Source organism: Trachypithecus francoisi, unplaced genomic scaffold, assembly GCF_009764315.1.
Source record: "Trachypithecus francoisi isolate TF-2019V2 unplaced genomic scaffold, Tfra_2.0 Lachesis_group0, whole genome shotgun sequence".
Lineage (NCBI taxonomy): Eukaryota > Metazoa > Chordata > Mammalia > Primates > Cercopithecidae > Trachypithecus > Trachypithecus francoisi.
Window position 1 is genome coordinate 16218098 of NW_022681453.1, and position 24544 is coordinate 16242641.

The window sequence follows — 24544 nt, forward strand, 5'->3', positions numbered from 1 at the left end:
AGAATCCTTCCCTTAACAATGCTCCACTCCAGCTTCACCGCCCCCTCCACATCTGCCTCTTGTTCAGGGCCAAGGGCCCCATACCCCAGGTCAGCCCAGGGAAGACTCAGGCCCCTGCCCACGTGTGCCAGGCCAGGGCTCACTCCAGGGCAGCACCATTCCTCTTCAGTGAGAGTGAACATGGGGGTGGAAGCTGAACCAAGGATCCCGACACAGACCTTTGAGGAAGACCACAGCACCAGGCATCGACAAAGCAGGCCAGAAAAAAAAAACACTTCACAAATGGAGAACTGGCTATCAAACACAACCTAAGATTATTTTTAAAAAAGTATTTATTGCAAAGAATACTGGACACAGTGTTGCATCTGGCTGAGATTCGATACCATCCATTCTGGGGAACTCGGGAAAATATCTGCAACATGGGCACGCCAGCCCGCATGGCCGAAATGTGGCAGCCAATCAGCCATGCCACAGCCCATGCGGAGACCATGCCAGGGCAGAGGCCGGGGGGCTGCCCCCACTCATGCCCTGATCCCTGGACATCCCTCTGCCCTGTCCCCAGTCCTTGTAATGCATCCAGTCCAGCAGCTCCTAACTCCCCTCTGTACACAGAGAGAAAAGGCCTCAGTGGTCTCACCTCAGGTGACATCCAGAGGTACATGCACTGTTGCTGACCAAGGGGACCCACTATGGCTAACAAGTGAGTGTGTCCAGGTGACAAAAGTCACCGAAACTCTAAAAGACTCAGAAGCAAAGGCTGCAGTCCCCCTGCCCCAAAGGGAGTGGCATGGTCCTTGGGCTCTGGGTCTAAAGGGTTTGGGGCTCTGACAGATGAGTATGGAAGGAGGATCCTGCCCCTGCTCTGCCTTGGACATCTCTTAGGAGAGCAGCACACAAGGATGAGAGACCACCAGCCAGGGCCAGGGATGCTAACTTCTCTCAGGGGCAGGTGGCATCTGCAGGCTGCAAAGCCCTGGGAGGCTGGAAGGATGTGCTGTGCTCCAGGCACAGGCCAGGGAAGGCTCCGGACACAAAGGACTTGGGATCCAGGGGCCTGGCTTTCCCAGAGTCCACCTGTGGACAGCAGGGCACCCGATTACCAGTCCAGACACTTTCTGACCCAGCACCACAACTTGCCAGCCAGTGTTTGCCAGCTGTAAACAGACTGCCCAGGCTGCCTCTCTGGGACCAAAAGAACTCAGGGGCATGACAGACACTGGACTTCACAAGGCCATTTTCACCAGACTCACATGCACATGAATGGAAAGCTGTGCTGCGGCTGGGAAAATCCTCCCTTGCCCAGGGACTGCCTATGGGTTCTGCCTTCTCCCTTCCTCAGGCCCACAGGCAGAAGTCAACAAACACCAGAAAAGTTTTACAGGACCATACAAGTGTTTCTGAATCATTTATGGCAAATGCATGTCTCTGCCACCAGTGTACATTCCTGTGTGGACACGGGCAGCAACAGGCGAGAGGCCACCTCCCCATCGGCTGCCAGTGTTCACAGCCAGGGAAGGGGAGAGGGGGCGGCAGCCTCTCCCTCGAGCACTTCGGTGTGTGCACCAGGAAGGTAACTCGTATGCCTGCCCTGTCTTGAGGTGGTTTTACTGTGAGAGCAGGCCTGAAGTGGCATCCCTGACCACCAGCTCCCCTAAGCATACCTAAGTAGCCGGGTACATGCACAACAGGGGAGGGGCGACCACAACTGCCCCCCTGCCCGCACATTTCTGTGCATTGCAATGTGCCGAAGCAAGCGCATTGCTTCCATGAATGCCCGCAAATAAGGGTGACATGGATACAAGGGCCTGGCCAGTGGCTGCCTGGGAAGCATCTGCTGTGGTTGGGGCTCTAGTTCCTGGTGGGTAAGGATGGGAAGGGCTCTCCCTCTCACCAGGGCAGCAGAAGCTCAGGGCCCCATGAACACCTGGCCTCTGGCTCAGGCAGTGACCACAGAGAGGATGGTAGAGGCCCTGCGGAGTCACCAGGTCCACGCTGGGCAGCTGGGCCACAGTAGGAACATCACTGCAAGCACTTTCCTTTCACATTGTAGGGTTTCACACTTCACAAAGCCAACTGAGCTGGCGAGAGTGAACACCTAAGAGCTGCGCCGGAAGAATCTGGGGCTGGGCAACCTCCGCACAGCCCATGCAGATGCAGTCTGGTCAAGTGACTCTTAGCAGCAGGTCAGGAGCCATGCACAACCTTGTTGCCGACTGTCAACAAAGAGCCAGGTGCGCTGGGGCGGGGGTTCTGGGTTCCGCCAGCCATGTGTGGCTTCAAGAATATCCCTGCATGGCATGGTGACTATCACACACACTGGAGGGCCTGGAATGACCCCCTCTGCAGAGATCAGTGCCTGCCTAATGGTCACAGGGGATGAACGTGGTCACTGGTGAGCAGGCACCGTGACAAGGGCTTCCTCTGGAGGTCTTGAGATGTCCACGTTCTGTACAATAAAAACACAGAGCGTTCACTCCATGGCAGGAATAGATGAGATGCCTGCTGTCTACCTTCCTTATCACTGTGGCTCATCAGGCTTCACATTCTCACTGTAGCAGCCCTGGCCGCAAGACTCTAGAACGCAAGCTTCCCTAAGAATGCATAGCCAAGAGCTTCGTGCCACACAGCGGGTGGATGGACAATAGAACAAAGGTGCGGTGGAGGATGCCACCACGTTTCCTGCTCCACTGCAGCCACGTCAGGCAATACCCAAAGCAAGGCCACTACCTCCTCCTATCTTAGGGCTGGGTCAATTGAGGAGGAACCCTGGCTTGGGGATTTTATCCTCATTTTTGGGGCAGGGATGGGGTTCAGCTCCCAGGGGTGCCTCCTTCCTGGTTTAAAGTGTGGGCACACAGGTGTCAGAGGTGCCCCAGAAGCCTAAGGGCATTTCCTGGTCTGCAGCCTGGTCTGTCCCCTCAGAACTGGGGCACAGGGCCTCCTGAAGCCCTCAGCTATAGACAGCCCCCACCAAATTGCAGAGCTCAGTCCCATCCTTGGCCTGTTGGGCTGAGGGTGTCTCAGGCCTGAGGAACAGGGAATCTGAAACTTCCCTTAGCTCTCTGAGGCTGTCTTATGTGCCCCCGAGCCTGGTGGCCCTCCTCCCAGCTGTGGGCCCTGGAACCATCACCTGCAGGAGCCGATCACTGATGACCTGAGCTACTGTCTTATGCAACATGACATGCCCAGATCTTCAGGGAGAGAGACATGGGTCCCATGGCCCACAGCCTGGGCTCATAGGACCGGCCCCTGGAATTGTAGAAGCAGGTATAATTCTTATTGCTGGGCAGGCTTCCTGAGGCACCCCTTTTCCACCACAGCCTGCCCCAATGGATGGGCCGGAAGGGAGCCATCCGGGAACCTGGGGTTAGTAGCAGTTTGCCTCTGAGAAGCACCCACCCATAGTGGGCAAAGTGACCGTCAGTCACACTATGGTGATGGACTGGCAGGGTCAGCTCCCAAGGGCTGCCAGGCCCAGGGACCTCTCTTACCATCATCCTGCCAGGCCCAGGGGCCTCTCTTACCATCACTCTGTCAGCACTGGGGGCCCAGTGCCATCTGGGCCTTCCTTGGCCCAAAGGATGCCAGTTGGGAGGTGCCTTCCCCTGTGACTTGTGGGTACTAAATTGGGCCTGGGCTGAACTTGGCCAAGACATGCACGGACTCTCAGAGCAATGGGAAGAGAGGCCTGCAGGGTAACTGGTCCTGCTTGGGGGCAGTGGTGTTGGGAAGGGACAGGACACATCTACACAGCTATGCTACGAGGTCCAAGGCCAGATGTCCTGGTCCAGTCCAAGGCCTGCACCCTCAGCAGGGACCCAGAGCCGAAGCAGGCCCCATCATGGATGGCAACAGGCATCACTGAGGCCCAGGAGCCTTCTCCGTGCAATGGACTCCAGGAACTGGGACCAGGGCTCCCAGAAGTGTAGGTCCTACCCTTGGCCCCAGTGGGAGAGGGAGCCACCATTGTGGAGGGACCCCACATAGGACCAAGAGTGGTTCTGAGCTACACTCTGAGGAGCTTCTACTTTCCACAAGGCACTTGGGGAGCACAGGTGGTGACTGCTCTTCTGGACCAAGGTCTCCACCCCCTGTGGAGGCCCCTTCAGCATCTGCATGGCCCTTTCCCCAAAAGTGCATGATCCCATTTTAATTTTTAAAGGTGCTGTGGTTAGAAAAGGGGCTCATGAGGCCTCGGCTGCAGGGATGGGAAGTGGGAAGAGTAAGCCTCATTCTTAGCCTCCAGCCTCTTTCTCACTGAGCCCAAGGGCCCCCTTGACTTAGACCTCCAAGGAGCTGCTGGGGAGCCCTGTGGCTCCTCAAGTCCTGGGGGTCCAACCACACCCAAGCTCAGGCATTCCTGAGCCTGGTGGCTCAGCATCAGGGATTTCCCCATCCCCAGGGCAGGTACCTTGGGAAGGGCTGATGCAGGCCCCACCCAGAGCCAGGGCCCCGCCCTGCTGATAGGACAACAGTCTTGGCAGAAGATTCAAGCTCCCTCTGGCAGGTGCCCCAGCTGGGCCTGGCCCTGGAAGGATGTGCAGTCTGGATACCCCCACATCAGGAACACCCCACTACCCCAGCAGTGACCCCACTGCTACCTGAGGCCTGTCCCGGTGTGTGTTCACAGCGGCCACATTCAGGAATATGGACTCCACTTTACAACCTGCCAAAGAGAAGATGCAAATCCATCCCCACTCCTGAAAGGCAGCTGAGCCGCAGAAGCTAGAAACTTCTCTTGGAGGGGGCTCTGGGTGTGTGGAATGGAGCAGCCATCTCAGCCTCACTCTAGTTCTTCCACTTTAGGCAGCTCTGGGGAGCCCCGGGAGGAAGGACGAGACACCCTGCCAGACCCATACTTATTCGTATGTGACGGCCCAGACAGGGCCACGCAGAGGCCCCAGGCTCCCCAACCCCAGGACCGAGAGGGATCGGGGGAGCAGCAGGCCTAAGCTGAGGTCACTGACTCTCAAAGTCTTCAGGGCCCCCAAACCACCCACATCCCAACTCTACCATGCAAGGCCCAGTCAACCACATGCCAGGTGCACAGTGCGATGGGTGATGAGGCCATTATCACACACTGGAGTGACATCAGCTGCCACTGGGCTTCACAGCCATTCCCCGAAGAGCACCTGTGTTAAAGGTGAGGCGCTAAGACCTGAGAGATGAAGAAGTTGCCTGAGGTCTCTGCCGGTATAGCAAGAGGCAGGGGTGGGACTCACGCTGCCCTGCACCCAGAATAAAGTCCAGGCCCTGGGGACCATGGGGCCTTGTAGGGGTTTGGAAAAATCAGTAGAAAAGCCCCTCATGCAGGTAGGCAATGGGTAAGCAAAGTCACTGGGGAGGACTTCTGTGGCCACATAAACTTTTTCACGACAAACTTTTTTTTTTTTTGAGACGGAGTCTCGCTCTGTCGACCAGGCTAGAGTGTAGTGGTGCGATATCAGCTCACTGCAAGCTCCGCCTCCCGGGTTCATGCCATTCTCCTGTCTCAGCCTCCTGAGTAGCTGTGACTACAGGCGCCCGCCACCATGCCCGGCTAATTTTTTTGTATTTTTAGTAGAGACGGGGTTTCACCGTGTTAGCCAGGATGGTCTCAATCTCCTGACCTCGTGATCCGCCCGCCTCGGCCTCCCAAAGTGCCAGGATTACAGGCGTGAGCCACCGCGCCCGGCCCCACAACAAACTTTTTTTTTTTTTTTTTTTTTTTTCTTTTTGAGACGGAGTCTCGCTCTGTCGCCCGGACTGGAGTGCAGTGGCCAGATCTCAGCTCACTGCAAGCTCCGCCTCCCGGGTTTACGCCATTCTCCTGCCTCAGCCTCCCGAGTAGCTGGGACTACAGGCGCCCGCCACCTCGCCCGGCTAGTTTTTGTATTTTTAGTAGAGACGGGGTTTCACCGTGTTAGCCAGGATGGTCTCGATCTCCTGACCTCGTGATCCGCCCGTCTCGGCCTCCCAAAGTGCTGGGATTACAGGCTTGAGCCACCGCACCCGGCCCCTAACACAATTTTCAAGGAATTTGGAGAAAATCATGGAACTGTGCAGAGATCCAAGATCATGGCTACCCATGGTCAATGTTCAGGAAGCTTCCTTACCGTATGCCACAGGGGTCAGCTTCAGGACTGTGTGCAGTGGACACTTGAGGTAGGGCAGCTGTTCTGTAAACACAGAGGGGAATGGCTAGCACACGAGAAATACCTGGTGACAGTGCCTACCTTCTCACACAACCCTCCCACCTCCCCCGGGGCATGGCCCGCACCTGCTGCCTTGTCGAGGAAGTAGGCCAGCAGGCAGCGCATCACAGCCTGGTGGCAGATGACCAGCACATTCTCTTGCCTCTCCAGCTCCATGATGACAGGCTCCAGTCTCTGGACCAGGTCCTCGTAGGACTGCAAGGGCAAGCAGAGAGGTGTCCCTCAGGCCTGGCTCCAGGGGAGGGACAGACACATCCCGGAAACTGGGCCACCTTGTACTTCTGCAGCTGCTCACCATTCTGGGAAGCTGTGACTGGGCCTCCTCCAGCCTAGCCTTCTGAGGGCATGGGGGTGGGCAGCTGAGGAAAGGAGCCACCTCTCCCATCTCAGGGCCAGGTTCGGGTAGGATTGAGAGTGCAGAGCTAGGCCTCAGGCTCCATCCCAGGGTCCACCTCAGTGCCCATCCATGGGGCTCTGCACTGAATCCTCAGCTATGGAATTCATGTGACTGGAGAAGACTCTGCCTGCTTCCAGCCCACAGCAAACAGAGTGCACCAACAAGAGTGCAGGGGAAGAGAGCAAAGACCTGGAACTTTCTGGAGTGTGACTCATCAGAAACAGTTGGGGTCCCCCGGAACTATCCTCAGTTTACCTGCCCAGTATCTTCCCCCTATGCCTGCCGCAATGTATGGTTTGGGCCCCTGCTGGGCCTCTCGACCCAGCAGGTTTAGAGATTTTCATCAGTTTCATCCTTCTGCACACAATGAGTGGTCCTTCAAAAATGGCCTCCAGGCCGGGCGCGGTGGCTCAAGCCTGTAATCCCAGCACTTTGGGAGGCCGAGACGGGTGGATCACGAGGTCAGGAGATCGAGACCATCCTGGCTAACACGGTGAAACCCCGTCTCTACTAAAAAATACAAAAAATTAGCCGGGCGAGATGGCGGGCGCCTGTAGTCCCAGCTACTCGGGAGGCTGAGGCAGGAGAATGGCGTGAACTCGGGAGGCGGAGCTTGCAGTGAGCCGAGATCGCGCCACTGCACTCCAGCCTGGGTGACAGAGCGAGACTCCGTCTCAAAAAAAAAAAAAAAAACAAAAAAAAAAAAAAAAAAAATGGCCTCCAGCAGTTGGAATTGAATGTACCCCAAGCTTTGATTAGGAAGCAAGAATGACACGTGATTTGTGCCAGCTCCTGGTAGTTCTGAGAAAATCCTAGATCAGTTCTTTTGGTAACATGAATTTCCCAACCAATTTCCTCCCTGTATTTTCAAGTTGAGCAGCCAGCTGCTTTGTTTCTCCTGACCGTTATCTCGGTTGGTTCTAAATCTGAACTTGGCCTCACAACATGATGTGGGGAATAATTAATGTTTCCAAGAGCTATACTATCCCAAGGATGGTATAGTATGGGGGCCTGTGAGCCTAGTTTCTGGGTGGAGGTGCTTCTACATGTGTATATATACGTGTACATATGTGTGTTGATGGGGGATATTTTTATTTGGCCCCTGCCCCAGGCCACCTCCTGGAATTGAAAGGAGATGCCTCAGTCAAGGTGACCCTCAGTTTCTGACCTGGGGCCGGGGCTGACCTCTGTCAGAGAAGGTGACAAGTGCAGTGGCTTGTGGTAGCCAACTCATGAGTGGAAGGTCTCCCCGGGTCTGGTGCCAGGGCTGGGGGTAGTGCCTGGAGCCACAGGGAGGATGGGCTCAGCCTGTGACAAAAGGAAGCATCCAAAGGGTGAGGCCCGAGACAGGGACGCGAATGAGCTGAGACCCGAGTCCCAGGTCTGCCATGGTCTCCCCAACTCCCCAGCCATTTGAGCACCCTGGAAAGGGCCTACAATTCCCTGGGAAAGGAGCTGGCCTGGGAATTCCAGGGGACAGCGCACTGTCTATAGGGGTCCCAGGAAAGCCTAACCCCACAGACCCCCCACCTCAGGCCCTGCCCTTCCGAATTCTCCACCCCTGGGAAGGGGAAAGACAAGAATGGAGAGCAGGGAGCCAAAGGTCTCCGGGTTGAAGGTCTGCCCTACACGGTACTGCCCACCCCACACCTGAGGAAGGGACTAAGGCCTGGGCCGCACAGCTGGGAAGGGGTGGAAACGAACCACACACTCAGGCTGGCCTGCCTCTGAGACCAGGCCCCTTCTGCTACCCCCGCAGCCCCTGTAGAGCCCCACAGGCCCTCAGCCACAAGTGGTACTCCCAGGCGGCCCCAAATCCCACCTACCTCCCCTTTAGGGTACCGGTACCGGTACTTGTCCTGGTCCCGCAGGGCGAACTCCAGTGGATAATTATCCTGAATTTCCTCATAGGTCATTTCCTCACAGACGCCCTAGGGAGATACCACAGTCATCACACCTCCTACAATGCCTAGAAGACAAGCCTTGGGGGTGTTTGGGGTGAGGCAGCATCAAGCAGAGGAGACCAAATTCATGGGCATTTCCTGGGCAAAGGGAACAGAAACCTGTCCAGGGAGGGAGGCCCTCTAGGAACACTGATCAAGGTTCCTTGTTTGTAAAAAGCTACCAGGACAGCCTTGTCCACCTATCCATCACCCATCCAATACATACAGAGATGCTATGTGTTTTTTCTTTTCTGTGCTGTGAAAATACTACTTGTGAGTAGAGGTTGTTATGCAAACTATGAAGGAAAACTTCACTTGTTATTTGGGATGCACACACACACACATATACACACACACACACACACACAGAAGATCATCTTCTACAAATGCCATTTAAAAAAAAAAAAAGCTGACCGGGCGTGATGGCTCATGCCTGTAATCCCAGCACTTTGGGAGGCTGAGGAGGTCAGGAGTTCAAGATCAGCCTGGCCGACATGGTAGAGGAGGTGGTGGTTGCAGTGAGTTGAGATTGTGCCACTGCACTCCAGCCTGGGCAACAGAGAGAGACTCTCTCTCAAAAAAAAAAAAAGAAGAGTTGGTGGGGCATGTAATCCCAGCACTTTGGGAGGCCAAAGCAGGTGGATCACCTGAGATCAGGAGTTCAAGGCCAGCATGGTCAACATGATGAATCCCCATCTCTACTGAAAATACAAAAATTAGTCAGGTGTGGTGGCGCATGCCTATAGGCAGGAGAATCGCACGTACCCAGGAGGTGGAGATTGCAGTGAGCCGAGATTGCACCACTGCACTCCAGCCTGGGGAAGAGAGTGAGACTCTGTCTCAAAAAAAAAAAAAAAAAAAAGATGGGACATATTGTATTAGAGTAGGTCCTAAATCCAATCATTGGTGTCCTTTTAAGAACGCCATGTAGGCCAGGTGCGGTGGCTCATGCCTGCAACCCCAGCACTCTGGGAGGCTGAGGCGGGTGGATCATGAGGTCAGGAGTCTGAGACCAGCCTGGCCAATATGGTGAAACCCCGTCTCTACTAAAAAAATACAAAAATTAGCTGGGTGTGGTGGCACACGCCTATAGTCCCAGCTAGTTGGGAGGCTGAGGCAGAAGAATCTCTTGAACCTGGGAGGCAGAGGCTGCAGTGAGCTGAGATCGTGCCACTGCACTCCAGCCTGGGTGACAGAGTGACACTCCATCTCAAAAAAAAAAAAAAATAAGAATGCCATGTGAAGGCACGGACAGACACACATAGGGAAGAAAGCCATGTGACGACAGCCAGCGGACAGAGGTGGGATTGGAATGATGAGGCTATGAGCCAAGAAATACCAAGGATTGCTGGCAACAACTGGAAACTAGGAAGAGGTGAGGAAGGTTCTTTTTTTTTTTTTTTTTTAGACGGAGTCTTGCTCTGTCGCCCAGGCTGGAGTGCAGTGGTGGCCGGATCTCAGCTCACTGCAAGCTCCGCCTCCCGGGTTTACGCCATTCTCCTGCCTCAGCCTCCCGAGTAGCTGGGACTACAGGCGCCCGCCACCTCGCCCGGCTAGTTTTTTGTATTTTTTAGTAGAGACGGGGTTTTACCATGTTAGCCAGGATGGTCTCGATCTCCTGACCTCGTGATCCGCCCGTCTCGGCCTCCCAAAGTGCTGGGATTACAGGCTTGAGCCACCGCACCCGGCCAGGAAGGTTCTTTATTAGCACCTTCAGAGGGAGCACAGCCCTGCTGAGGCCTTCATTTCAGACTTCCAGCCTCCAGAATTGTGAGAGAATCAATTCATGTCATTTTAAGCCACTCATCTGTAGTGCTTTGTTACGGCAGCCCTAGTAAACCAATACATATATATATTTTTATATTTAGTGGTTTTTTTGTTTTGTTTTGTTTTTTGAGACAGTCTTACTCTGTCACCCAGACTGGAGTCCAGTGGTGTGACTTTGGCTCACTGCAGCCTCAAACTTCCCAGGCTCAGGTGATCCTCCCACCTCAGCCTCCCAAGTAGCTGGGACTACAGGCGTGCACCACCACACTTGAATACTAACACATATTTTGGTACCAGGAAGTGAAGTGCTGCTGGCTGCTGTAATAAAGAACTAAAAATGTGGAAGTGGTTATGAAATTGGATAGTGGGTAGAGGCTGGAAGAATTTTGTGGTACATGATAAAAAGCTAGACTGTCTTAAAGAGACTGTTAGTAGAAATTTAGACATGAAAGATTATGCTGGTGAAGGCACAGAAGGAAGTGAAGAGGAAGACAGAGAAAGCTTCCATCTTTTTTTTTTTTTTTTTTGAGACAGGGTCTCGCTCTGTTGCCCAGGTTGGAGTGCAGTGGTGCAATCTCAGCTCACTGCAACCTCCGCCTCCTGGGTTCAAACAATTCTCCTGCCTCAGCCTCCTGAGTGCTGGGATTACAGGTAGAGGCCACCACGGCTGGCTAATTTTTTGTATTTTTAGAAGAGACAGGGTTTTGCCATCTTGACCAGGCTGGTCTTGAACTCCTAGCCTCAAGTGATCTGCCCACCTCAGCCTCCCAAAGTGCTGGAATTGCAGGCATGAGCCACTGCGCCTGGCCTATGCTCTTTATTCTATTTTTTTTTTTTTTTTTTTTGAGGCGGAGTCTCGCTCTGTCGCCCGGACTGGAGTGCAGTGGCCAGATCTCAGCTCACTGCAAGCTCCGCCTCCCGGGTTTACGCCATTCTCCTGCCTCAGCCTCCCAAGTAGCTGGGACTACAGGCGCCAGCCACCTCGCCCGGCTAGTTTTTGTATTTTTAGTAGAGATGGGGTTTCACCGTGTTAGCCAGGATGGTCTCGATCTCCTGACCTCGTGATCCGCCCGTCTCGGCCTCCCAAAGTGCTGGGATTACAGGCTTGAGCCACCGCGCCCGGCATGCTCTTTATTCTAAAGAAAATGATACAAAACTGTTAAAAATAAAAGGGAAAAAAACATAAAAAAATATGGACAGGTTGGGCATGGTGGTTCATGCCTGTAATCTCAGCACTTTGGGAGGCCAAGGAAGGAGGATCGCTTGAGCCCAGGAGTTCAAGACCACCCTGGGCAACATAGCAAGACCACATCTCTAAATTTTTAAAATTTAGGACAGGTGTAGTGGCTCACGCCTGTAATACTAGCAATTTGGGAGGCTGAGGTGGGATCACCTGAGGCCAGGAGTTTGAGACCAGCCTGACCAACATGGAGAAACCTCATCTCTGCTAAAAATACAAAATTAGCCAGGCTTGGTGGCTCATTCCTGTAATCCCAGCTACTCGGAAGGGTGAGGCAGGAGAATCACTTTAACCTGGGAGGCAGAAAAATTTTTTTTTTTTAAATTTTGAGAGGGAGTTTTGCTCTTGTTGCCCAGGCTGGAGTGCAGTGGCATGATCTTGGCTCACCACAACCTCCACCTCCCGGGTCTCGAACTCCCGACCTCAGGTGATCTGCCCACCGTGGCCTCCCAAAGTGCTGAGATTATAGGCATAAGCCACCACACCCGGCCAAAAAAAATGTTTTTTTCTTAATTTAGCTGGGCACAGTGATGTGCGCCTGTAGTCCTAGCTACTTGGGAGGCTGAGGTGGGAGGATTATTTGAATTCGGGAGGTCAAGGCTGCAGTGAACTGTGATGGTGCCATAGAGCTCCAGCCAGGACAACAGAGCAAGACTCTGTCGCTAAAAAAAAAAAAAAAAAGAAAAGAAAAAATTATATGGACAGAAAGCAGGAATAACAAATCAAAACCACAATACAATACCACACCCATTAGGATGGCTACTATTTAAAAAGAAAAGAAAAGAAAACAGCAAGTGTTGACGAGGATGTGGAGAAATTGGAACCCATGTGCACTTCTGGTAGAAATGTAAAATGATGCAGCTGCTATGGGAAACAGCACAGCAGTTCCTCAAAAAAATAAAAGCAGAGGCTGGGCACGGTGGCTCATGCCTGTAATCCCAGCATTTTGGGAGGCTGAGGCGGGTGGATCGCTTGAGGTCAGGAGTTCGAGACCAGTCTGACCAACATGTGAAACCCCGTTTCTACTAAAAATACAAAAGAATTAGCTAGGCGTGGTGGTGTGTGTCTACAATCCCAGCTACTCGGGAGGCTGAGGCAGGGGAATTGCCTGAACCAGGGAGGTGGAGGTTGCAGTGAGCTGAGATCGCGCCTTGCCCTACAGCCTGGGTGACAGAGCAAGATTCCGTTTCAAAAATAAATAAATAAATAAAATAAAAATAAAAACAGAATTACCATAGGATCTGGCAATTTTACTTCTAGATCTATACCAAAAACAACCGAATTGAGGGCAGGGTCTCAAAGAGACATTTGTATCCATGTTCATAGCTGCATTATCCACAATAGCTAAAAAGTGGAAGCTGTCCAAGTGTCCATTGGCAGATGAATGGATACAGGAAATGTGGTATACAATAGAATCTTATTCTGCCTTAAAAAGGAAGAAAATTGGCCGGGCGTGGTGGCTCAGCCTGTAATCCCGCACTTTGGGAGGCCGAGACGGGCGGATCACGAGGTCAGGAGATCGAGACCATCCTGGCTAACACGGTGAATCTCTACTAAAAATACACAAACTAGCCGGGCAGGTGGCGGGCGCCTATTCCAGCTACTCGGAGGCTGAGGCAGGAGAATGGCGTAACCCGGGCGGAGCTTGCAGTGAGCTGAGATCCAGCCACTGCACTCCAGTCCGGGCGACAGAGCGAGACTCTGCCTCAAAAAAAAAAAAAAAAAAAAGAAGAAAATTCTTCAGGCTGGGTGTAGGGTGTAGTGATTCACACTTGTAATCTGAGCACTTTGGGAGGCCAAGGTGGTAGAATCGCTTGAAGCTAGGAGTTTGGGACCAGCCTGGGCAATATAGGGAGCCTCCCTTCTCTACAAAAAATAAAAAATTAGCTAGGCATGGTGGTATACACTTGCTAGTCCAGCTACTAAGGAGGTTAAGGCAAGAGAATCATTGAGTCTAGGAGTTTGAGGCTGCAGTGATTGCTGCATTGCACTGTAGCCTGGGTGACAGAGTGAGATGCTGTCTTAAAAAAAAAAAAAAGGGAGGAAGGAAACTCTTATGCAAGCTGCAACCTGGATGAACCTTGAGGATGTTATGCTAACTGAAGTAACCAGTTACAAAAAGACAAATACTATATGATTCACTTATATGAGGTGTATAAAGTAGTCAAGTCATAAAGACAGAAAGTGGTTGCCAGGGGCTGGGAGTAGCAAATAAAGTTACTGTTTTTCTTTTTTAAATTTTTTTAGAGATGGGGTATCTTATGTTGCCCAGGCTGGACTGCAAGAGCCATTGGTGAATGCAATCATAGCACACTACAGCCTCAAACTCATAAGCTCAAGCAATCCTCCCACCTGAGCCTCCCAAGTACCTGGGACTACAGCTATGAACCAACACATCTGGCTTGAGTTATTGTTCAATGGGTACAGAGTTTCTGTTTTACAAGATTAAAAGAGTTCTGGAGATGCATGGTGGTGATGGTTGCATAACATTGTAAATATACTTCAACCCCTGAAATGTACACTTCAAAACAGCTATGATGATAAATTTTATGTTTGTGTATTTTACTACAGTAAAAAAAAAAAAAAGGAAAAAAACAAAAGCAGGGGTGGTAATATTCAAATTAGTCAAAGTATATATCCACAGCAAAAGCTTTTCATATTGAAATGGGAACCACCCATAATACAGATCAAGCCACGATGGAGCAACTGGTACAGATTTGCTATGGCCCCAACAAAAAACAAATATTACTTTAAAAAGGACAAACTGGCAGGGTGCCGTGGCTCACACCTGTAATCCCAGCACTTTGGGAGGCCGAGACGGGCGGATCACGAGGTCAGGAGATCGAGACCATCCTGGCTAACACGGTGAAACCCGTCTTACTAAAAAAATACACAAAAACTAGCGGCAGGTGGCGGCGCCTATATTCCAGCTACTCGGGAGGTGAGGCAGGAGAATGGCGTAACCCGGGAGGCGGAGCTTGCAGTGAGCTGAGATCCAGCCACTGCACTCCAGTCCGGGCGACAGAGCGAGACTCTGCCTCAAAAAAAAAAAAAAAAAAAAAAGAAGAAAATTCTTCAGGCTGGTGTAGGGTGTAGTGATTCACACTTGTAATCTGAGCACTTTGGGAGGCCAAGGTGGTAGAATCGCTTGAAGCTAGGAGTTTGGGACCAGCCTGGGCAATATAGGGAGCCTCCCTTCTCTACAAAAAATAAAAAAATTAGCTAGGCATGGTGGTATACACTTGCTAGTCCCAGCTACTAAGGAGGTTAAGGCAAGAGAATCATTGAGTCTAGGAGTTTGAGGCTGCAGTGATTGCTGCATTGCACTGTAGCCTGGGTGACAGAGTGAGATGCTGTCTTAAAAAAAAAAAAAGGGAGGAAGGAAACTCTTATGCAAGCTGCAACCTGGATGAACCTTGAGGATGTTATGCTAACTGAAGTAACCAGTTACAAAAAGACAAATACTATATGATTCACTTATATGAGGTGTATAAAGTAGTCAAAGTCATAAAGACAGAAAGTGGTGCCAGGGGCTGGGAGTAGCAAATAAAGTTACTGTTTTTCTTTTTTAAATTTTTTTAGAGATGGGGTATCTTATGTTGCCCAGGCTGGACTGCAAGAGCCATTGGTGAATGCAATCATAGCACACTACAGCCTCAAACTCATAAGCTCAAGCAATCCTCCCACCTGAGCCTCCCAAGTACCTGGGACTACAGCTATGAACCAACACATCTGGCTTGAGTTATTGTTCAATGGGTACAGAGTTTCTGTTTTACAAGATTAAAAGAGTTCTGGAGATGCATGGTGGTGATGGTTGCATAACATTGTAAATATACTTCATACCCCTGAAATGTACACTTCAAAACAGCTATGATGATAAATTTTATGTTATGTGTATTTTACTACAGTAAAAAAAAAAAAAAAGGAAAAACAAAAGCAGGGGTGGTAATATTCAAATTAGTCAAAGTATATATCCACAGCAAAAGCTTTTCATATTGAAATGGGAACCACCCATAATACAGATCAAGCCACGATGGAGCAACTGGTACCAGATTTGCTATGGCCCCAACAAAAACAACTATTACTTTAAAAAGGACAAACTGGCAGGGTGCCGTGGCTCACACCTGTAATCCCAGCACTTTGGGAGGTCGAGGCGGGTGGATTGCCTCAGGTCGGGAGTTCAAGACCAGCCTGGCCAACATGGTGAAACCCTGTCTCTACCAAAAATACAAAATTTAGCTGGTGTGGTGGCGGGCGCCTATAATCCCAGCTACTCTGGAGGCAGAGGCACGAGAATCACTTGAACCCAGCAGGCGAAGGTGGCAGTGAGCCAAGATCATGCCATTGCACTCCAACCTGGACAATAAGAGCAAACCTCCGTCTCAAATAAATAAATACATAAACAAAAGGACAAATCAAACAACTGTTTTTAGACACGAGACTAGGCAGGACTGTGATCCTTGAGAAAAGGGAAGCAAACGGAGGGGAAGAGGCAGCAGCTTACTGCCCAGAGGCACTTCCTGGACTTCAGAGCGAAGCGCGATGAAGATGAAGAAATAATGAAAGATTCAAGAAAGGAAAAAAGTGGAATTCCTGGAGCTTTGAAACACGACATCTGATATGAAAAGTTCGGCCGGGCGCGGTGGCTCAAGCCTGTAATCCCAGCACTTTGGGAGGCCGAGACGGGCGGATCACGAGGTCAGGAGATCGAGACCATCCTAGCTAACACGGTGAAACCCCGTCTCTACTAAAAAATACAAAAAAAGCTAGCCGGGCGAGGTGGCGGGCGCCTGTAGTCCCAGCTACTTGGGAGGCTGAGGCAGGAGAATGGCGTAAACCCGGGAGGCAGAGCTTGCAGTGAGCTGAGATCCGGCCACTGCACTCCAGCCCGGGAGACAAAGCGAGACTCTGTCTCAAAAAAAAAAAAAAAAAAAAAAAAGAAAAGTCACTGGATGGGTTTAATAAAATGCAGAAGTAAAGATAAGTGAACTAAAGCTCGGAAGGAAAAAAAGACTGAGAAAAAATGAACAGAAGAAAGAAAAAAACCAGAAGTTCAGTGACCTATGGGATGATATGGACAGTTGGCCAGGTTGGAGTCAAACTCCTGACTTCAGGTGATCAGCCCACCTCAGCCTCCCAAAGTGCTAGGATTGCAGGCGTGAGCCACCACTCCTGGCCAGAACAGCATCTTTAAAGAGACAAAGGCCGTGCTGGTTCACCTCATTTGTGTCTCCAGATCCCTGGCAGGTTGGCTATGGCTGACTGCAGCTACCAAGCTCCCCTGGCCGCTGATTTCTTGTTGAGCTAGACCATGAGGAACCCTAGCAGGAGGCCACAGGGAGGGAGGAGAGTGAGGTTGAGGTGTCAATTCCCAGGCTCACTCCTGAGAATGGTCTAGGGCTCACCCAAGGTCCCATCCTGTTAGGCTGCCCTTTCCTCTCTGCTCCCAGCCCCTAGCTTCCTGTATCCTTTCTCTCTCCTCCCCTTTGCCCAAGGGGAACAATGGTCACTGTTGTTACAATGCGATGCATCGGCCCTGCAGTGTCCGGGAGGCAGACAGGGAGGGAGGGACGGTAACTACCGCGTCGATCTCGTTGAGGACCTTCCACTGTTCATAGGGCACACCTAGCGCCTCAGCCGTCTGGATTGTCCTCTTCATCTGGCTTGTCCAGACCTTCAGATCCTTGATATTCTGGTCACTGATGAACTGGGCCAGACTCTTGGCAAACTGAAATACATCATAAACAAACTCAGACCCACAGGTCCCGGGCTGCCCTTAAAGCATCCCACGGCCGCAGGGTTCATGAGATCATCCTCACCTTGAACACTCACTACAGGTTTGGTAAAAAGCATGAACTAATTTGTCAATGACACACATGCTGACACACAAGAACACAAGTGCTGTTCTTGTCCACCCTTCCAGACCCTAAGCACAGTAGCGCAGTTCCAGCTGTGACTCATCAGGGCCACTGCCTCCCCACAACCCTGTGCTTCGTGACCACTGAGGTCTCAGTATCTCCCCTGGACTGCGACACAGCCATCTGCTACACTGTATGGACTCAGGTCGCTCCAAGGGTGGCATGCCTCTGACAAAAGGAGCTCAGCGAGTGACAACTCACATGGAGACCAGAGATTTGCCTGTTGCTTGGTGACCTTCCTTACATGATGGGAAGATTCTAGGCTGAATGAAGGTCATTCACCTCGACTGCACATTAAAAGAATGGGAGCCCCACCCCCAAAAAATACAAATAAAAAACAAAGAAAAGAAAAAAGAATGGGAGCCCTGCCCCAGCGCACACACACATGCATAAACCTAGCCATGCAGAGGTACAAATGCAGGCCCATGTGCACACACAGGCACACATGCACTGACCTCCCTGCCCCGGGGGGACAGTCCTGGGTCCCCGCCAATCCGGCCCTTGAGGTTGAGCTCACTCTCCCCGTGCCGGCAGAGGTAGATGGAGCGGGGGGTCACGTGGATGTTCATGAGGTAATATACGATGCGGCTCTGGATGTGGTCAGCTACACGGTTCACCACGTAGCTCTGACCCACATCCATGATCTTGATATAGGACAGGTCCCTGTCCACAGAGAAGGTAGAAAGAAGCCTGTGAGTGTGGCCAGGGTCCTCACAGAGCACGTCTGGCCAGCCACGGAGTCACTGCAAGGCCTTGCACCTCTGACCACCAGAGATTACAACCCTCAGGACCGTCAGCTGGTGTGCGAGTGATGGGGGTGAGGCGGGAGCAACACAGTGAGTGTGACGCACAGGCAAACCCTGTGGGAGACAGGAGATGGGAGGTGCTCGTCACTCATCATGCTTCCCAAAGGTGACATCCAAAGTCGGGGGTCCACCATACCACATCATGACTTTCTCTGCTGCTCATGTGTCCCTGGGGCCCCTCTCGCCTACCTCCGAGTTCTCAACACACTGTCTGTAAGTTGAACCAAGAGACAGTTTTCCCCAGGGTTGTTGACTTGAGAGTAGCTGGCAAACGCTCCACGCCCCCACTCTTCCTGGCCAGCCATCCAAGGACCTGGCCTTTCCTTCCCCAGTGACCTCCTCCCACTACAGCCCAGTCCAGGTCATCCAAGTGTGCTGAGCAGCTGCCACACCCCACCCTGGGCAGCTAGCTGGTGGACGAGACAAGAAGCACAGGAGGATGGTGCCGGTGGTGGCAGCCGATAAGTCCAGCTCAGCCACTTTCCGTGCTCTGGATCCGTGTGGCACTGCAGCTTGGACAGCACACTAATCAGTCTCTGTGGGGGTGCAGGGTGGGCTCTGGTTCAGGCCGAGAGTCCTCTGGATATTCTCAGTTGAGCTCTCACTGTCTGGACCTTGGGACCTTGGTTTGGGGGTGTCGTGATGACACCACCATAAAAGCAAGAGCAATGCTTACTGACAAACCGCCACTCCAGACAAATGGATCACATCACAGAACTATTAAAAGAAATGCTGTGTGGGGGAACCATGGAAGCCACAGAGAGACCCAGGCGGCAGAGGCCATTCAGCTCAGGCCCGGCCTGGGCTGGCTCCAGAACCCAGCTGAGGACACTGCTCTATGCACACCCCAAAAGCATTCACCTCAGAGTTGCTTATGTTTCTTGGTTTATATGCATCCTTTGTTTGTTTTTGAGACAGGGTCTCACTCTGTCACCTAGGCTGGAGTGCAGTGGTGCAATCACAACTCACTGCAGCCTTGACCTCCCTGGGGTTAGGTGATTCTCCCACCTCAGCCTCCTGAGTAGCTGGGACAACAGAGGTGTGCCACCATGCCATGCAATTTTTTTTTTTTTTTTTTTTTGAGACGGAGTCTCGCTCTGTTGCCCAGGATGGAGTGCAGTGGCGTGATCTCGGCTCACTGCAAGCTCCACCTCCCGGGTTCACGCCATTCTCCTGCCTCAGCCTCCCAAGTAGCTGGGACTACAGGTGCCCACCACCACGTCCAGCTAATTTGTTTGTATTTTTAGTAGAGACGGGGTTTCACCGTGTTAGCCAGGATGGTCTCGACCTCCTGACCTCGTGATCCGCCCACCTCGGCCTCCCAAAGTGCTGAGATTACAGGCGTGAGCCACCGTGCCTGGCTGCCAGGCTAATTTTTGTATTTTTTGTAGAGATGGGGTTTCACCATGTTGCCCAGGATGGTCTCAAAATCCTGGGCTTAAGGAATCCTCCCGCCTCATCCTCCCAAAGTGCTAGGATTACAGGCATGAGCCACTCTGCCCAGCCTGTATTACACATGCTTATAGAATTATAGAACCCAAGCACAAGTTTGTATTCCAGCCTTTTCACTGAATGCAGTGTTATATTTTCGCATGTCTCTCCACAATGACGAGTTATAATGATGACTGTAATACTTCACCAAGTATTACATTCTGTGATGTAATACTTCACATTATTATTTACCCAGCCACTGCCCCATGTGTTCTGTAAGACAGGATTTGGTAAACTATGGCCAGACAGTCAAATTCAGCTGTGGGCTGTTTTTATCAAGTTTTACTGGAACACAGCTATACCCACTGATTTACATATCATCTATGTTTCATTTGTACTGTGACAGCAGAGCAAGTGTCTGCAACAGAGGCTGTACATCCTCCAAGGTCTAAATAAAATATTTACTTTTTGATTTTTGACAGAAAATATTTGCCAACCCCTGCTTTAAGACCCCCTGCATAGAAATTCGGCTTGATTTCATGATAGAATAGTATAAAATCCTGACTCACAGAGTTTCGGATGAGGTAACAAGTGTTCTGCAAGTCACCTCTGGCCAAAAATTTCTGCCCCAAGGAAATAAACAAGAAAGTCAGACCATCTCTGCTTTCTGGTCCCCCAGCCACCACCATGGGGAGCCACAGGAGGCAACCAAGTATGACCCTTGCTGCCCGTCATCGCAGCTGCAGGGCCCGGCGCTGCCCTGACTCACCTATCCAGGTCCTCATCTAGCGACTCGTAGGAGTTCTCATAGCACTCAATGCGCCTCATGAAGTCCTCGGTAGCCTCGTCACTGTCGCGGTTGACATAGTCAGGGCTGCCCAGTTTCACTTGCTGCCGAAGCCAGGCACAGAGCAAGGACATATCAGAGTCAGAAGCCAGGCGGGGCCAAAGACCAAGGAGACTGCGGGGCAGGGGCTGGAGGAGGTTGGGCCAGAGACCAGGGTGGGGACCTGAGGCTGGAAGCTGAGGTTGGGGGCTGGTCCAGCAGCTCCCTGGTCTTTCTCATACGAGTGCAGAGAGGATATCACTAAGGGTCCAGGGATTGAAGTCCCTCATCCTTGTGGGGACGGGGGAGGCCTGGAGGCCTTTCCCCACCCTGAACTCTCATTTCCCCAGACCCATGTGCCATTCCTGAGATAAACTGGGGGAGGAGAAGGGAAGACTGAGTCTTTCTTTCTCTGAAATAGAAAACATTTCCCTCATCCACCCTCCCACCCCTGCTGAAGGTGCTCTCCTAGTGTCCAGGTGGTTACGATGGGGAGGAGGGGTGAGTGAATGTCCACCAGCCACCCAGCCTTCCACACAGTGGTCCACAGAGGGCAAGGCTCACCTGACCCGGCATTTGATGTTACACTGCCTCCCTACCCCCGCAAGGTTCAAGATCAAATTAAGGGTAGCCAAAACCTGAAAAGGGATGTCCCTGTCACACACGACCTTCTGACAAGGTCAGATGCACCACTCACCACGATGTTGGCAGCTATGACCTCAGGATCCACACAGATGGACTCGACAAAAAAGGTCTGCGGCAGGACCAGAAGCGCCAGGATGGTGGGAGGGAGGAACACGGACATGTTCAGGGCCTCCTGCCTTGCTCGGAGCTCTTCATGCCCCGAGGCCCATGCTGACCAGCAGCCAGGCCCTGAAACCCTGCTTCAGGGGGCTGGAGGCAGGGTCAAGGAGTCCGGAGCTAAAGCAGGTGCTGCCCTATCCTAGACTCTCCCACCAAAACCCCCTTCCCTCTGGAAAGCAAACCCCAGGTGGAGATAGCCTCTCTTATCCCAAATTACACTCAGGAGCCATGCCAGCCCCATGCCCCTTATGCATCAGCAGGCGGTGAAAGGAGCCCTGGAGGGCAGGGGGCATGCCACAGTTCCACCAAGGAGAGGAGCCAAGGAGGTCTCACCTTGTAGCCATTCTGTTCTCCAAAATTAAAGATGGTTGCTCTCCGTTCTCGGGTGGTGTTTGTGGCATCAAAAACCTAGGACCAAACTAGGGTTAACTCAGCCTCTGGCCCTGGGGAAGGTAGGAGTCACCTGAGGGCCGCAGCACAGGCTCTCTGGGGACTGGATTTCCTACAAAGACCAGCTGCTGCCAGGGCCACCTGCCTGGCCAGTCTCCTTCAGACTTACAAGGGCTGGGCTGGCCCTCCCCTTCCTTGGAGAGAATGACCCAAGGAAGTTGGAAGGAGAGGATGCCTATGCTCCCAGCAGGGGAGCAGACCCTTAGCACAGAAGAACCTACTCAGTGCTGCTCTGCACATAGTGGGCACTCAGTTTGTGTTTGACCAACAGGAATTTCAGTGAAACCAGTTAAACCTGGTGAACTGAACCTACTTTTATTTCTACTCCATCTTGACACCCCAGTAAAATGGGAACGGAAAGATAAAGAGAAAAAGAGAGGACAGGAGATGGAGGCATCTACAACATTCTGCCAGATAGATCCATGGTGACAGACTCAAAGTCATGGAGGAAACCAAACACAGGTGCTCGCCAACCAGATCACACCACCTGCGCAGGACCAGAGAACTCAGGAGGGTGTGCTGGCATTGCTAAGAAAAGGGACAAAGGTGGGGAGGAAATGGGAAGACTGGCTGGCTGATAAAGAGCTGGAGGCCCAGGCCCCCTTCCCAACCCCATCCAGCTGGGCACTAACCCATCTGGAGCTCTTTGAGAAGCATCCTCTGATGCAGCCCACCCACCAGCATGTCTAAGCCATTTTTTTGTTTGTTTGTTTGTTTGAGACGGAGTCTTGCTCTGCCACCCAGGCTGGAGTGCAGTGGCCGGATCTCAGCTCACTGCAAGCTCCGCCTCCCGGGTTCACGCCATCCTCCTGCCTCAGCCTCCCGAGTAGCTGGGACTACAGGCACCCACCACACGCCGGCTAGTTTTTTTTTTTTTTTTTTTTTGTATTTTTAGTAGAGACGGGGTTTCACCGTGTTAGCCAGGATAGTCTCGATCTCCTGACCTCGTGATCCGCCCGTCTCGGCCTCCCAAAGTGCTGGGATTACAGGCTTGAGCCACCGCGCCCGGCCAGTTTTTTGTATTTTTAAGTAGAGACGGGGTTTCACCGTATTAGCCAGGATGGTCTCGATCTCCTGACCTCGTGATCCGCCCGTCTCGGCCTCCCAAAGTGCTGGGATTACAGGCTTGAGCCACCGCGCCCGGCCCCTAAGCTGTTTTTTTAACAGCATCATTTTTTTATTTTTTAAGTTTTTGTTTTCTTTTCAGAGATGGAGTCTCGTTGTGTTGCCTCGGCTGGAGTGCAATGGCTATTCACAGTCAAGATCATATGCACTGCAGCCTCAAGCCTCTGGACTCAAGAGATCCCCTAAACTTAGACTCCTGAGTAGCTGGGACTACAATTGTGCATCACCACACCTGGGTTACAGCATCATTTTTTTGTTTTTGTTTAAAAAAAATTTTTTTTGAGACAGGGTCTCCCTGTGTCGCCCAGATTGGAGTATAGTGGAGCAATCATAGCTCACTGCAGCCTCAACCTCCTGGGCTTAAGTGATTCTTTCACCTCAGCTTCCCAAGTAGCTGGGATTACAGGCATGTACCACCATATCTGGCTAATTTTTTTTTTTTTTGAGACAGAGTCTTCCTCTGTCGCCCAGGCTGGAGTGCAGTGGCGTGATCTCGGCTCACTGCAACCTCCACCTCCTGGGTTCAAGCAATTCTCCTGCCTCAGCCTCCTGAGTAGCTGGGACTACAGGCATGTGCCACCACACCTGGCTAATTTTTGTATTTTTAGTAGAGATGAGGTTTCACCATGTTGGCCAGGCTGGTCTGGAACTGCTGACCTCATGATCTGCCCACTTTGGCCTCTCAAAGTGCTGGGATTACAGGAGTGAGCCACTGCGCCCAGCCACACCTGGTTAATTTTTTTTTTTTTTTTGAGATGGAGTCTTGCTCTGTTGCTCAGGCTGAAGTGCAGTGGCGCGATTTCAGCTCACTGCAAGCTCCGCCTCCCGGGTTCACGCCAGTCTTCTGCCTCAGCCTACTGAGTAGCTGGGACTACAGGCACCCGCCACCATGCCTGGATAATTTTTTGTATTTTTTTTTTTTTTTTTTTTTTTTGAGACGGAGTCTTGCTCTGTCGCCCGGTCTGGAGTGCAGTGGCCGGATCTCAGCTCACTGCAAGCTCCGCCTCCCGGGTTCACGCCATTCTCCTGCCTCAGCCTCCCGAGTAGCTGGGACCACAGGCGCCGCCACCTCGCCCGGCTAGTTTTTTGTATTTTTAGTAGAGACGGGGTTTCACCGTGTTCGCAGGAGGGTCTCGATCTCCTGACCTCGTGATCCACCCGTCTCGGCCTCCCAAAGTGCTGGGATTACAGGCTTGAGCCACCGCGCCCGGCCAATTTTTTGTATTTTTTTAGTAGAGATGAAGTTTCACTGTGTTAGCCAGGATGGTCTCGATCTTCTGACCTCATGATCTGCCTGCCTCGGCCTCCCAAAGTGCTGGGATTACAGGCGTGAGCCACCGTGCCTGGCCCACAGCTGGCTAATTTAAAAAATTTTCTGTAGACACAGAGTCTCGCTATGTTGCCCAGGCTGGTCTCAAACTCTTGGGCTCAAGCAATCCTCCTGCCTTGGCCACCCAAAGTGCTGGGATTACAGGCATGAGCTACCATGTCAGCCCAGCATCATTTTTTTAAAAAGGGCATCCAGCCAGGGCTCACTGGCCACTCCAGCAAAACCTTTAACAAGAAAAACAGAAAGTAAGTCAAACAAACAAACAAAAAAAAGGAATTTGGGCCAGGTGCAGTGGCTCATGCCTATAATCCCA

The 24544-nt window shown here is 51.9% G+C and overlaps 1 protein-coding gene across 3 annotated transcripts in view; it reads right to left on the reverse strand.

Annotated features, from left to right (window-relative positions):
* Nucleotides 1-318: 318 nt before the first annotated feature.
* Nucleotides 319-24544, reverse strand: part of PFKFB4 (6-phosphofructo-2-kinase/fructose-2,6-biphosphatase 4) — a 45736-nt gene continuing 21510 nt past the window's right edge. For 2 of the 3 annotated variants that reach the window (XM_033206350.1, XM_033206341.1), the window contains exons 5-14: nt 21660-21734; nt 21220-21276; nt 20466-20587; nt 17915-18122; nt 17123-17269; nt 8418-8522; nt 6260-6389; nt 6096-6158; nt 4602-4666; nt 319-2446 (exon numbers count right to left, since the gene is read on the reverse strand). In XM_033206350.1, coding sequence (XP_033062241.1) covers nt 2387-2446; nt 4602-4666; nt 6096-6158; nt 6260-6389; nt 8418-8522; nt 17123-17269; nt 17915-18122; nt 20466-20587; nt 21220-21276; nt 21660-21734 — 1032 coding nt within the window. In that variant the 3' untranslated portion in view covers nt 319-2386. Of the gene's footprint in view, nt 2447-4601; nt 4667-6095; nt 6159-6259; nt 6390-8417; nt 8523-10442; nt 10633-17122; nt 17270-17914; nt 18123-20465; nt 20588-21219; nt 21277-21659; nt 21735-24544 lie in introns of those variants that run through there. The other variant, XR_004436006.1, reaches the window with a different exon arrangement.